Source organism: Hoplias malabaricus, chromosome 16 (genome assembly GCF_029633855.1).
Source record: "Hoplias malabaricus isolate fHopMal1 chromosome 16, fHopMal1.hap1, whole genome shotgun sequence".
Classification (NCBI taxonomy): Eukaryota; Metazoa; Chordata; class Actinopteri; order Characiformes; family Erythrinidae; genus Hoplias; species Hoplias malabaricus.
In genome coordinates this window covers 18,652,192-18,666,058 of record NC_089815.1, presented here as the reverse complement: position 1 = coordinate 18,666,058, position 13,867 = coordinate 18,652,192, and the positions used below count along the sequence as shown (strand labels likewise).

Here is a 13,867-nt window from a genome sequence, read left to right as displayed (position 1 = left end):
TGTTCATTAACAGTTCAGCAAAGTCATCTGGACTGGGAACAGAGAAATGGATCAGGATCATTTTCTAACATTCAAGGCACATATACAATTATAAAAAATGCCAACATGTTCAAAAGGCATTCTCAGAGGAGATTAACTTAACTGAGAAGAAATTAAGCAAAAATACCGGAATAACCTTGATTTAATATGATACAATGCTGTAAAAGAGATCTGAAATGATCTTACAGCGGGTAGGAAATTTATTCACAGTGATTTTTTTGAAAAATGGGGTCCTAATTGGAACCATTCCAGTGAATGATATACAAAGAGGTTTCATTACATTTTTAAATTGTCTCTGAGCAAGCCGAAGTGACAGTGGCTAGAACTAATTTTATCCCATGTTTTAATGTATTAGGTAGCCCATAAATAACTGTTTTTGTTATTGTTATTTTCACACTATGTGAGAGTCCATATCTCCATATTAATATGCACATACACCTAATATAATATTTTTGTTCCATAATGTGCCCGCTTAATTATATTTATTTAACATTTATTTATTGTGTTTATTTTTAATATTTTTAATTTTTGCACTAGAGTTGGCTAATAAGCTAGTTTCTATCTGCTGTGCCTGGGCAGGTACAAATGTATCTACCCCAACCAATCCAAATGTGTATAAAAACAAACACATAAACAAACAAAGAACTTGTAGAAGGTGTTTAATACATAAGCAAAGGTCTTACAGTAGAAGCTCATCCAAAAACATGTCCTTCGTACATTCATATTCTTACATTAATTGTGTGGCTGTTGTTCTGAAATTCAATAAAAAGAAAAGGAGAAACAGCCAGGAATATGCTTGAGAAATGCTTTTTTTGTAATTGTAAATTTAATTATAAATATATAATTTATATATTTATATATAAATTGTAAATGTAAATGAAATTATAAAATAAGGCAAGTGCTTCCTTTTAGGTTCTCTCTCAGACTAACCAATGATGGACCTGATCCAAGGAAGGAAGGCAGAGATTCTGATGTAAACATTGGGCTTTTCTTTATGGTCACATATACGCTCACCAAAGGAAACGATACCCTCTGCTCTACCTCCACAGACCAAAGGACTACCAGAATCTCCCTGTTAAAAAACAGATGATTGTATTAGTGGAATGGGTAACTGTCTGAATGGAGAGAGTACTGTAGGTCATTGTTTAAAAGGCTACATGACAACTCACCTAAACCTACAAAACATATGTCTAAAGCCTTAGTCCACAAAGTGACAGATGTCATAAAGGTTGGTTTAAAATGTTATGGAAAAAAAACTTCTTTTAGAATAGAGGTCTCCCCCCCCCCATGAATCACAAAACATTACAGTTTGAGATATATTTAAAGTGCAACATGTGACATAAACAAAAAGATGAAAATACACTGTGACAAAAACTGGTGTGATGATAGTGATGTACACAAAAGACAAAGAGACGTGCAGTAGAGTGTATCCCAATTCTGCTCTCAGCTCTCTGAATAGGCGAACACTTGCACCCCTTTTGCACACCCTTATATGTCATCAGCACACTTGAAAGAGGGCATTAGATCTGGACCTGGGACAGAGGTAAGACAGCTCTGTCATTGGTGGCTGTGACGGGGTAAATTCTGCATTCTATAACTCTGTGGACGTTTACTTTTTCCTGAGGAAACTGTTTGGTTGACTTCAGGCCTAGATTTTTATTTTTGAGATCTGAATTTGAATTGAATTTTGAATCTGAATATTTCACCACCTCACAATTTCAAGTTTATCAAATGATGTGCATATATATATATATATATATATATATACATCAAATATACAATGTTTAAATTTAAATATACATGTATGTCCGTGTCAGTGATTTTTCTCCATAGTATTACATTATCCATCCATCCATTATCTGTAACCGCTTATCCAATTTAGGGTCGCGGGGGGTCCAGAGCCTACCTGGAATGATCGGGCGCAAGGCGGGAATACACCCTGGAGGGGGCGCCAGTCCTTCACAGGGCAACACACACACACACACATTCACTCACACACACTCACACCTACGGACACTTTCAAGTCGCCAATCCACCTGCAACGTGTGTTTTTTTTGGACTGTGGGAGGAAACCGGAGCACCCGGAGGAAACCCACGCGGACACGGGGAGAACACACCAACTCCTCACAGACAGTCACCTGGAGCTGGAATCGAACCCACAACCTCCAGGCCCCTGGAGCTGTGTGACTGCGACACTACCTGCTGCGCCATATTACATTATAATTTACAAAATAACATTTGTTCTTCTGTGAGTCTACAACTGACGCTAATGGTAATAATCATTAATGAAGGTTTATGTAGGTTTATTACAGTGTCTTGTACTTTTAAAAGTAATGGACAATAAATTGTTGTCTTTTTTCTTACATTACATGCTGCAGGAGATTTTGCACACACCTTCCCCTCGGTTACAGGATACGTAGAATTCCATAGCTTACTGCACATCATCCTGTTCATGATTACAGTGTGTATCTCCAAAAGACAATCACTTTGATGTCTATTGCTTCCTGTTTGCCCCCAGCCAGCTACACTGCAGACTGTGTTGACCGGGATGTCCTCAGGTTCTCTAGGGATTGAGATCCAGTTCACAGTGCTGCTCCTTGACAATGTTACGCCCAGCTGTGGGAAGATCATTGTTGGCTCTGTCATAAACAAGGCTGAAAAATGTGACTGATTAACAGTTGTCTGTTAATTACACTTGACCTAACAATAAATGTAAAATTATTCAGAACAGCTAAGAAAAATGAATGCATTCATTCATTGTATATAAGCGCTTATTCAGTTCAGAGATTGCAGTGGGTCCAGAGCCTACGCAGAATCACTGGGCACAAGGTGGGAACACACCCAGGAAGGGGGGACAGTCCTTCACAGGGTGAAACACACTCACACAATCACTCACACACTCACACCTATGGAGTCACCAAACCACCAACCAACACGTGTTTTTGGAACGTGGGAGGAAACCGGAGCACCCAGGAAAAAAACATTTTTATTATTATTTTTTTTAATGACTGTATTTGGTAACAATAAACATCAGTGAGGTTAAGTGCCAGTGTTGAATAATTATCTTTATTCATAAATGCCATGGCCTAATGTTTAGAGAAGAGGGCTTAGGACTAAAGAGTCATTGGTTTGACTCCCACGACTGACAGGAACATTAGGGGCAGTGGGAGTGAAGGAACAGTAGTGTCCTCCTCCCTCATCTGAATCCCCCAAACTCTCACAGGGTGCTGGGGATGGCTGCCAGCCGCTCTGGGTGTGTGTTCACAGCGCCTAGTGCACTATTGTGTGTGTGTGATCACTGCCACAGATGGGCTAAATGCGGAAGACACATTGTAATTGTAATTGCACATTTCAATGACCAGTACCCCCATAGAGGAGGTATGTTTTGGGAGGAGGATCATTCTTAGTGCTGCAGTGTGATGGTAAGCCCTCAGTGTCACTGCAGTCCACCAATCAAAAATATCCACCCAACAGGGTCCTGTGGGCAGTATCCTGTGATGAAGGAGAAATGAGGTGGCCACATCAGTGTTACTGCAGCACTGGGAATAATCTACCACCCAAATTGTACCTGCCCTCTGGTGGTCCTAACCATTAGGAAATTGGGTAAAATGGGGATAATAAATTTTGCAGAAAAACCTGTAGACTACAGTCTGTAATTGTAGAAATATAGTGTGCTCTTGCATGGCGAGTTCTTGGGAGAGGTTTCATGCTCATCTCCAACATAGTGCACTTTCTACTGAGCCAAGCCCAGGGTAGCAATGACTGTGGCACTATTCTCACTGTTTATGCTTTAGGGCATTAAACAAAGACAAACACTGAAAATGCTTTGATGGTTTAAAAATAAATAAATGAATCATAACAATTTGTATATATATATGTATATGTTATAACTATATGAACTTTGATGCTATTTTTTTGGTAAAGTATATTTATTAATTTATAATTTTGTATAATTTTAGTGTATATATTCCACAAAGTCGTCACCTCCACTAGGGAATAACTGGCCAGAAAAGTATTTGAAATGTTTCAGCATAGTTATTTACCTTCAAAAGCATGATATCATTGTTCAAAGTTTTTGCATTGAACTCGGGGTGGAGATGGTAATACTGTACTTCAATGCGGCGAGAACCTTCATTGTTGTTTGTCAAGTCATGGGCTCCCACCACTACCGTAAACCTCATTCTGGTGTTTAGAGTAAACAGAACAGATACTTATTAAATCTGAAACTTACAATAATTACAATATATTTCATATCATGCAACATATCAGCTATATCAGAAGCTGTAGTACAGAAGCTAAAGTCATGGCACAGCAGACAGGGTAAAGACATACTGGTTGACATTTTTATCACATTTATCACAACTATTTTATATTTCTGGCAAGGCTGCAGGCGCACTGGGTCCCTGATCCAGATAAAGCCGATACAGAATGCAAAAGAATAAAAGAACTGTGAATAAACATCTTACCTCTTATAGCAGTGTGCAGCTGTCATGACAAATTGATTGGACACAAGGAAGCCACCACAATGGTGTTTTTCATTAATCTGGACAGAAACCATATAGGGCCTGGAGTGGGGTATAACCTCTTTGCCATTCACTATGCCAACTTTAACACTGGCTGAAAAACAGAAAACAGAGGTTTTGCCATTAAACTTCCTGTCAGTGATGCACCAAAATGAAAATTCTTGGCTGAAATCGCAAGCAGAATTAAGGTCACAATTGGTTGAATACAGAAACTGAAATCTGTTCAAATAAATGCTTAAAATGCATTAAATAAACATAGAAATGTTACAGTGTGATATAGGTTACAGTATATGCCACCAAATGCAATGGTTGAACACAAAGAACAGTCATTCAAGGATATGAATTGCATCATTTTCCAAGCTACTGTTTAACTGCTTTTATACATTTTTTATTTCAACTAAAATGTTGCGGCAGTTATATTCTGAGCTGCATTTCAATTCCAATTGTCATTTGCCTTTGCCCACTTTCACTAACCACTCAGTTAAGCACTTAGGTCTTAATTGGATATAACGGACGGTCCAATAACAATGGACTGTCTACATTCTCATTTCAACAAATAGATGATCACAAGATTTTAAAGCATGATCACCAGTGCGGAAGATATATTTTTTTCTATGTTTATAACCTATCCATAGTACATATCACTCAAAAAAATAAAGGGAACACTAAAATAACACATCCTAGAGCTCAATTAATGAAATATTCCATTAGAAAATCTTTATTCATTACATAGTGGAATGCGTTGAGAACCACATAACATAAAAACGATCAATGTAAATCAAAATTATTATACTTGGAGGTCTGGAATCATACTCAAAATAAAAGTGGAAAATTAAATTACAGGCTGATCCAACTTCAATGGAAATTCCTCAAGACAAGATAAAATGATGCTCAGTGTGAGTGGCCTCCACGTGCCTGTATGACCTCCCTACAACGCCTGGGCATGCTCCTGATGAGGCGACGGATGTTCTCCTGAGGGATCTGCCATTCTTGGTGTTCTGTAGCAAATGTCAATCACCCTGCACAGTGTTGGGCTGTAAGCACAAGCCCCACTTGTGGACGTTGGGTCCTCATACCACCCTCATATAGCCTGTTTCTGACAGTTGCTGGGTTGTTACCTTCCTACTGCCCCCTCCATGTCTCCTGGTGTACTGGCCTGTCTCCTGATATCTCTTCCATGCTCTGAGCAACTGTGCTGACAGGCAAAGTTATTGCCACAGCTTGCATTGATGTGCCATCCAGGATGAGCTGCACTAACCTGAGCAACTTCTGTGGGATGTAAATATCGCATCATGCGACCTTGAGAGCACTGACAAAATGCAAAAGTGACCAAAACATCAGCCAAAAAGAATGGGAACAGAGAAATGGTCTGTGGTCACCACCTGCAGAACCACTCTTTTGTAGAGGTTGTCTTGCTAATTACCTCTCATTTCTACCTGTTGTCTGTTACTTTTACACAACAGCAGGTGAAATTGATTCACAGTAGGTGTTGCTTCCTAACTGGACAGGTTAGTGTGACTGACTTGGAGTTACATTGTGTTGTTTAAGTGGAGAGGTGAAGTGGCCAAGGTTAAGTTAAATCCAGAAATGCAATGCAGAGCTGGCCATCAGAATTTAATACTTTTAAATTTAAGAATGGAAAAATCAGGATATTACTCTGCTCTCCTGAAACTGACTGTGCCAGGAAAGTAAAAAAAAATAATGTTGATATTTACACTTCCCAAAAAAGAAGAGGCTAAGTAAAATTCCTATTAATATCTTTGATTTCAAAGGGGCTCCAATGTTCTGGCTGAGCTGGGGGATTAAACATGTAGATTGCAGTGTAGATTTTAATAATGCTGGGCACAGACTAAGTCTGCGTGGCATTTAAAAAAAATAACATGTAAAAAATGTATGGCAATATTTATTCCTGCAATATATATTGCATTATGGAAAAAAAATAGTAATACATGAGCTTTTGAATGCAAGTTTTATCCTGAGGATGGTGTTCCTGCCTGTAGTCAAAAGTTACATTGTACTGTTGAAGTGCTGATCTTGAAGCTCTATTCTCCTTATTACTATGGTACAAATACTATTAGTGTTGCTTAACCATGTTGATAATAAATACAGCCTAAGCCACTCTATACCAGATTAAAACACTGCTCCAATCACAAAGATAACAAACAAGATTTGTGACGTGAATAGAAGTGCCTGTTCCTTGGTTATACAAGGAAAAATTCCCAAAAAGTTGGGACACTAAACAAATTGTGAATAAAAACTGAATGCAATAATGTGGAGATGGCAAATGTTAACATTTTATTCGTAATAGAACATAGATGACAGATCAAAAGTTTAATCTGAGTAAATGTAACATTTTAAAAGGAAACATATGTTGATTTCATGGCATCAACAAATCCCAAAAAGTTAGGACAAGTAGCAATAAGTGGCTGGAAAAAGGAAATTGAGCATATAACGAACAGCTGGAAGACCAATTAACACTAATTAGGTCAATTGACAACATGATTGGGTATAAAAAGAGCTTCTCAGAGTGTCAGTGTCTCTCTGAAGCCAAGATGGTAAGAGGATCACCAATTCCACCATCGTTGCGCAGAAAGATAGTGCAGCAATACCAGAATGCTGTTACCCAGCGTAAAATAGCAAATACTTTTAAGTTATCATCGTCAACTGTGCATAACATCATCAAAAGATTCAGAGAATCTGGAACAATGGCTGTGCGTAAGGGTCAAGGCCGTAAAACTCTACTGGATGCTCGTGATCTCTGGGCTCTTAAACGTCACTGCACCTCAAACAGGAATGCCACTGTCAAGGAAATAACAGAATGGGCTCAGGAATACTTCCAGAAAGCATTGTCAGTGAACAAAATCCACCGTGCCATCCGCCATTGCCACCTGAAACTCTACAGTGCAAAGAGGAACACATTTCTAAGCAAGCTCCACAAGCTCAGACCTTTGCACTGGACCAGGGCTCCTTTAAAAATGGAGTGTGGCAAAATGGAAGACTGTTCTGTGGTCAGATGAGTAACGATTTGAAGTTCTTTATGGAACACTGGGACGCCATGTCATCCGGACCAGAGAGGATAAGGATAACCCAAGTTGTTATCAAGGCTCCGTTCAGAAGCCTGCATCACTGATGGTATGGGATTGCATGAGTGCTTGTGGCATGGGCAGCTTGCATATCTGGAAAGGCATCATTAATGCAGAGAACTATGTTCAGGTTCTAGAACAACATATGCTCCCATCTAGACGTCATCTCTTTCAGGGAAGACCCTGCATTTTTCAACAAGATAATTCCAGACCACATTCTGCAGCAATCACAACATCATGGCTACGTAGGGGAAGGATCCGGGTACTGAAATGGCCAGCCTGCAGTCCAGATCTTTCACCTATAGAGAACATTTGATGCATCATAAAGAGGAAGGTGCGACAAAGAAGTTAGAGGCCTGTATTAGACATGAATGGGAGAGCATTCCTATTTCTAAACTTGAGAAACTGGTCTCCTCTGTCCCCAGACATCTGCTGAGTGTTGTAAGAAGAAGGCGGGATGCCACACAGTGGTAAAAAATGGCCTTGTCCCAGCCTTTTTGGTATTTGTTGACGCCATGAAATTTTGAAACAACATTTTTTTTCCCTTAAAATGATAAATTCTCTCAGTTTAAACTTTTGATCTGTGATTTGTGTTCTATTCTGAATAAAATATTAGATGTTGGCACCTCCACATCATTGCATTCAGTTTTTATTCACAAACTGTTTAGTGTCCCAACTTTTTTGAAATCCGGTTTGTATTTGCACTCTGCTGTTGTCTATCTGAAAAGTGTATGAAAATAAGCAGAGCTGAATACTAAATCAAATATAAACATACTATAATATATAAACTGACCAGCAGTAATATCATGACCATTTCATGTATGTATATGTAGATATGTATATGAATGTGTGTATGTATATGTATGTATGCATATGTATCTGTATGTATGTATGTACATGTATGCATGTATATATGCGTATACATATATGTATTTATAACATGCACTATTTGCACTGGGTTTATTCCTTACATGTACATAGTAATTCTATACTTTTGTTAATAATAGCTCTATATTTGGTAGCATTTATAAATTAATGATAAATTATACTTGTAACTTGTACATACTTGCATAGTCTAAGGAACAGTCACTTCTCATTTCACTGTATATTTGTAACAAATTATATGTGACAAAGAATCTTGAATCTTGAATCTTCTACACTCACTGTCTACACAGATTGAAAGACAGCTGTCTCTCAGACAGATCAGGAGCACTTTGTAATTCTACAATTACAGAATGCAGTCCATCTGTGGCTCTGCATTCTTTTTTTGTCCTCTTTTGCCTTGTTCTGCACTAGAGCACTGCTGAAGCACTAGAGGATGACCAACGCAAACTGTACAGCAACAGATGACTACTGTCTCTGACCATACATATACATGTACAAAGTGGACCGTCACACACACACACACACACACACACACACACACACACACACACATATATATATATATATATATAATAGTGATGGGAATTTCGGCTCTTTTTGGGGAGCCGGCTCTTTTGGCTCAGCTCTTCATAAAGAGCCGGCTCTTTCGGCTCCTAAATGGCTCTTTGTTTTACCACTTATTTCCACTGGTACATAACAATATTACCTACATTTTACATGACTATATGGACAAAATATTATTGTTCAATATTAAAAATAATAAATAGTGTTGCAATGGCCAATTGTTTTATGGCTGTCTTGTAATAACTCACTGATTGCACTCACACATTCAATTGTATAAATAACTGGATTTTTATTTAAACACCTTCATAAAAAATCACTTGTAAACTCTGAAATATAGCCAATGGAACCCAAAAGGTAGGTTTTATAAAATAGCTTATTAAATTAAATAATCATCCATTTCTGGGTAATAAAATAAACAAATAGTCTGCAAAGTGCAAAACAGCAGCATTCAACGGTAGTGATTAAAACAACCACAACTGTCGACAAACATTTAACTGATTTAACATTTTCTTCAACTATTTTTTGGAAGGCAGATTGGCATTCGGGAAAACCAAGTGTCTCAGCTTGGAGGGTTGGAGGGCTGGAGCTTGCTTGTTGTTCTCTGATTGGTTGAATGACAAGCCTTTGAAAAAATGGCTCGGTCTTAGACGGGAACCGGCTCCCATCGTTCACTTACAAGAGCCGGCTCTTTGAACCGGTTCGTGTATATATATATATATATATATATATATATATATATATATATATATATATATATATTTTAGACATATCATGAAACATTTAATATATTCTTACCAGAGTGGCTGAGGTTTGGGAGCAGAGCAGCCAGCAGGAGCAGAGAGTGGAGAAACATGGTGCAGTGAAGAGGCTTTGCGTTCTGCTGCCTTTAAAAACAGCTTACATACACAGGTGGGTCGCTTTATTGTGGTTTGATGTGTGTCATTTACATAAAAGCACAAGGCAGTGGAAAGAACTGAGACCTCAAAACCTCACACTTGATTAAGTGGTTCAGTCATATGAGAATAATAACAACTGCTAATTACTTTTTGCAAAAATAAAGATGCTCGAGCTTGTTTCTTTTTCTGTTGAAGGTGTTTTCCCAGTATGTATTTAATACCATGTTAATATCTGTATATAGTTCAAACAGTAAACACATACCCCTGTAGTCAGCAATAGGCATTAAGCTTATTCGCCTTATGTTCATGTGTAAGTACTCTAGAGTGCCACATTATTAAAATGTTTTTTTTGTCGAAATTATACAAACTTTATGTATACAATGTCTGCTGTCTAAATGGGTTTACTTAAAGGGTGCACAAAATCTGACAAAATCTGTGGAGTAAAGATGTCTTGAGCAGAGAAAAAAACACACACCTGCTGGACATGTACTAACACTTCCTAATTCAGCCCATGTTTTAAAGTTGACTTACCTGGCACTAATATTGCATCATCCCACAATTTACAGAGTAACTTCCCTGTTTGAATCAGTATGTATAAAATTCTTACCGTCTCATACTGGTACTTAAATGTATGTACAGCTAACGAAAATGGGAACAACAAGGAACAAAGGAGTAACAACTGGATACAATTGTAATGTGTAACTTTTACTGATATGTGGGGGCTGGATTGTGTAGGTTACAACTGTTAACTTGTTCTTGCTTTGTAAATACATGAAAACGGCAGGGAGTGGGCTTTAATTCTTTGCTGTGTTGTTCATATTTTGCTCAGCCACTGGATTAAAAACACCTACACATCAGAGTTGTGTAAAGGAGCACAAAGTGCACAAATGGTAAACAGACCTCACTTCCCTCCTTTCATGTCTTGTATCAAAAAGGTGTTTCCAAAGAGCACACAAAAGAAAATACATAAGAATATTTAATTCATTCCACATAAAAAGAAAATGTAATGATTTATTTATACTAATAACAGAGAAAGCACGTTTCACAATGCAAAAAAAAATAAAAAAATAAAATTAAAAAATTAAAAAATAAAGACCAAATATATAGTAGTATTAATTTAAGCTAATTAAATATATATATATATATATATATATATATATATATATATATATATATATATATATATATAAATAAATTTGGAAAGTACACCATAAAACATGTAAAACTACTTGGAGAGTAGTTATTTAATAAAGCAGAATAAGACATGTGATTGCAACTACCACACTGACTTTGTGCCCACTAACTGTAACACAGAACATACCAAAGGTGTTTTTCAAAAGCCTTTCTCTGAGAGAGGAAAAGGGAGAGCTGTATTTAACACATATCTTTTGGGGCTTCTCTGTGCAGAGTAAGTGCAGGATGAATATCCATGACACTGTTACCATTACTGAAGTCAGTCATGTGGTCTTGCTCTAAGAATTTGCTATATGAAAAATGTTTGCCATATATAAATGGAGGTTCGGTTTATAATCAGTTCATCAGTCGTGCAAAATGTCTGCAACATTTAATGTTTGCTATCTGTGCTGAAGACTAGACCACAACCCAAACCACAAACTCAAATGCAAATAAAGTTGCAACATAATGACACATATGGCAACATTGTCACACAACTTTTACGGTTATACACAGACACAGTTAAATCATTTACATTTTTGAAGCCCATTTCAGAGCTTCTAAATTAGCAAAAGGGAAAATGCTGGTTTATATCCAAAGCTTTTAAGGCTCTTAAGTAATTATTGTGCCTGTATTGACTTTGATGTCTTTTTTTTTTAAACATAAATTTAAAACTGTCACCAAAATGTTGCTAGTTAAGTCACTACCACAGCTCCAGGGTCCTGGGTTGTGGGTTCGACCCACCTCGGATCACTGTTCACTGGAGCACTGGATGCTCCAGTTTCCTCATACAGTATGAAAGTCCGCAAAAGTGTATAGCACTGGCAAATGCTGTATGGGCCAGACATGGGCCAAATATCATGAGCCAGGTTTGACTTGGGCTATGGCATGTGTTGTGTTGACCAGACATAGTTAAAAGCTAATGACTCACACAAATGTGGGCCAGTTCAAAGGTGCCGAATTTGAGGCACATTAGGGCCTAATATACATTGCTGTCTTGGAATGTCCCATTTCAAGTAAAATTTACACATAACACTGATTTTGAAAAAAATGCATATGTAAATAAAGTCCCTAATGACTTGTTGTTGCAGTTGACTTATTGCTTTGCACAGCCAACAGTATGATTGTTTCTTATAGCTGGATGGTGGGACTGATTGGTTCTTTATACTGAAGGGTGTGAATCCATGTTCAGCATTATGAGAATTTTATTCCATAATTGTTCCCTTAATTTTAAAGTTTCTGGTTTTAACAACACTGTTATCCTGAAAGTGTCCTAAAAGAGCTTTTATCACTTCCCTTGGGCTATTTTTACTGGCCCCAGGTCAGCGGTGTCTGGAACACTGCCATGTGTGTCACTCATTCGAGACACAGTGCTCATCATAATGCCCAGCTCTGATGAGTAGCCTCATGTGTGATATACAGAAACACGTGATTAATCTGGTAATTCCCTGGGGCGTTAAACCTGAATCCAAACACTCTGTTAAAAATGAAACTTAATAGTTTCTTAGTTACAAGTCCAGATCCAGATAAGACAGCATCTGGGTCTAGACTCAGAGAATGGGCTGCTTATTCACTACCCCTGAAATAGGAAATTGTGAGTCAAGGATTGTGCACTGTAAAACTGAGAACTGTTCATGAACACTTCATAGGACAGTCCATTCTAACGCAAATAACAGCAGCACTGACCACAGAACAAAGGTCTATTAGTTATTGCCTCTCTATGGATATAGTAAAAAACGTATATTGACAGCTGATTTCTTAATTCAGTAATAATTACATTCAAGCATTCAGAAGACTTATTAAAAGCCTTATGGATATAGTGTAGTTTCATTACAGCTTGCATGCAACTATGTGTAGTCTGGTTATACTTTAACACTTCTACAGAGCTTTAGATCTTATCTGATAACAAGAGATGAGGTAGTGCTTGAACTAGATCAGTGGTTTTTCAATTGCACAAGCCAATTTTGGGTCTAGTGGGTAAAAAGAGAAAAGCAGAGCTAGTAAAAAAAAAGGTTAGGTATGAAACTGGAACCACTGTGCTTCTGCCATACAGTGTTGTGTTTTGCGATGTGCTTGTTGGTCTTATAATTAAATTTTACAATAATTCACACATCACATGGCATGCTAAGATTTTCAGAAATGTCAATTTTAGATTTGTAGTTGTATATAACCCTATTTCTTCATATAACAGGAAAAAATATAATAAAAACAAGAAGCTACAATCTGATAATTCACAAAGACCCTTTTTAAACTGACAAATGTATAAAGGGGGGAAACATCAACATGAGTTTTGTAAGTACGAACACATTCAGAATTTCATTCCTGGAACACACTGCAAAAAGTTCCTGTTCTGTAAATCCTTTTGTAATAATAATAATATGACTATAATTCGCTGTTTGAGGTGGCACACAACCTACAACTCATGTTGTGAATGGCTTACTGCTTATAATTTGAGCAGGAAATTGCTCACTAATGTGCATGTGCATGGATGAGTTAAAGGAAAACTATGTAAAATATTTTCCCTAAAGTTACAGCTTTAAAATCATTGCAATTCTCTATTGACCTGAAATATGGAAAACAGAGCCTCTGTCATACTTTACGCTACCGTAAGCTCAGGACGACAGAAACTGAACTATGTTACTTTTAACTTTTAAATGAACTATGTAACTTTTTAGCACAGTGCTGTAAAATTGTGTGCAGCCCC

The 13,867-nt window shown here is 37.5% G+C and overlaps 1 protein-coding gene across 2 annotated transcripts; it reads right to left on the bottom strand.

Moving 5' to 3' along the window:
• Window positions 1–701: 701 nt before the first annotated feature.
• On the bottom strand, window positions 702–9,966 carry LOC136672256 (mast cell protease 1A-like). 2 transcript variants are annotated; one of them, XM_066648245.1, is made up of 5 exons: window positions 9,890–9,966; window positions 4,506–4,656; window positions 4,083–4,221; window positions 2,404–2,655; window positions 702–1,111 (listed from the first exon to the last, which is right to left on the bottom strand). In XM_066648245.1, the coding sequence occupies exons 1-5, from the start codon at window positions 9,945–9,947 to the stop codon at window positions 965–967; spliced, it is 747 nt and encodes a 248-aa protein (XP_066504342.1). In that variant the 5' UTR covers window positions 9,948–9,966; the 3' UTR covers window positions 702–964. The 2 variants fall into 2 exon arrangements, with proteins under 2 accessions (XP_066504342.1, XP_066504343.1); XM_066648246.1 differs by having other exon boundaries at window positions 2,434–2,655.
• Window positions 9,967–13,867: the final 3,901 nt, after the last annotated feature.

Excerpts from the sequence above, each read along its gene's own strand:
- LOC136672256 (XM_066648245.1), bottom strand. The coding sequence starts at position 9,947 with ATGTTTCTCCACTCTCTGCTCCTGCTGGCTGCTCTGCTCCCAAACCTC. Across the intron at positions 4,222-4,505 it reads GCTGCACACTGCTATAAGAG|AATGAGGTTTACGGTAGTGG; the intron begins GTAAGATGTTTA and ends TCTAAACACCAG. Across the intron at positions 2,656-4,082 it reads ATGATATCATGCTTTTGAAG|CTGGGCGTAACATTGTCAAG; the intron begins GTAAATAACTAT and ends ATCTTCCCACAG.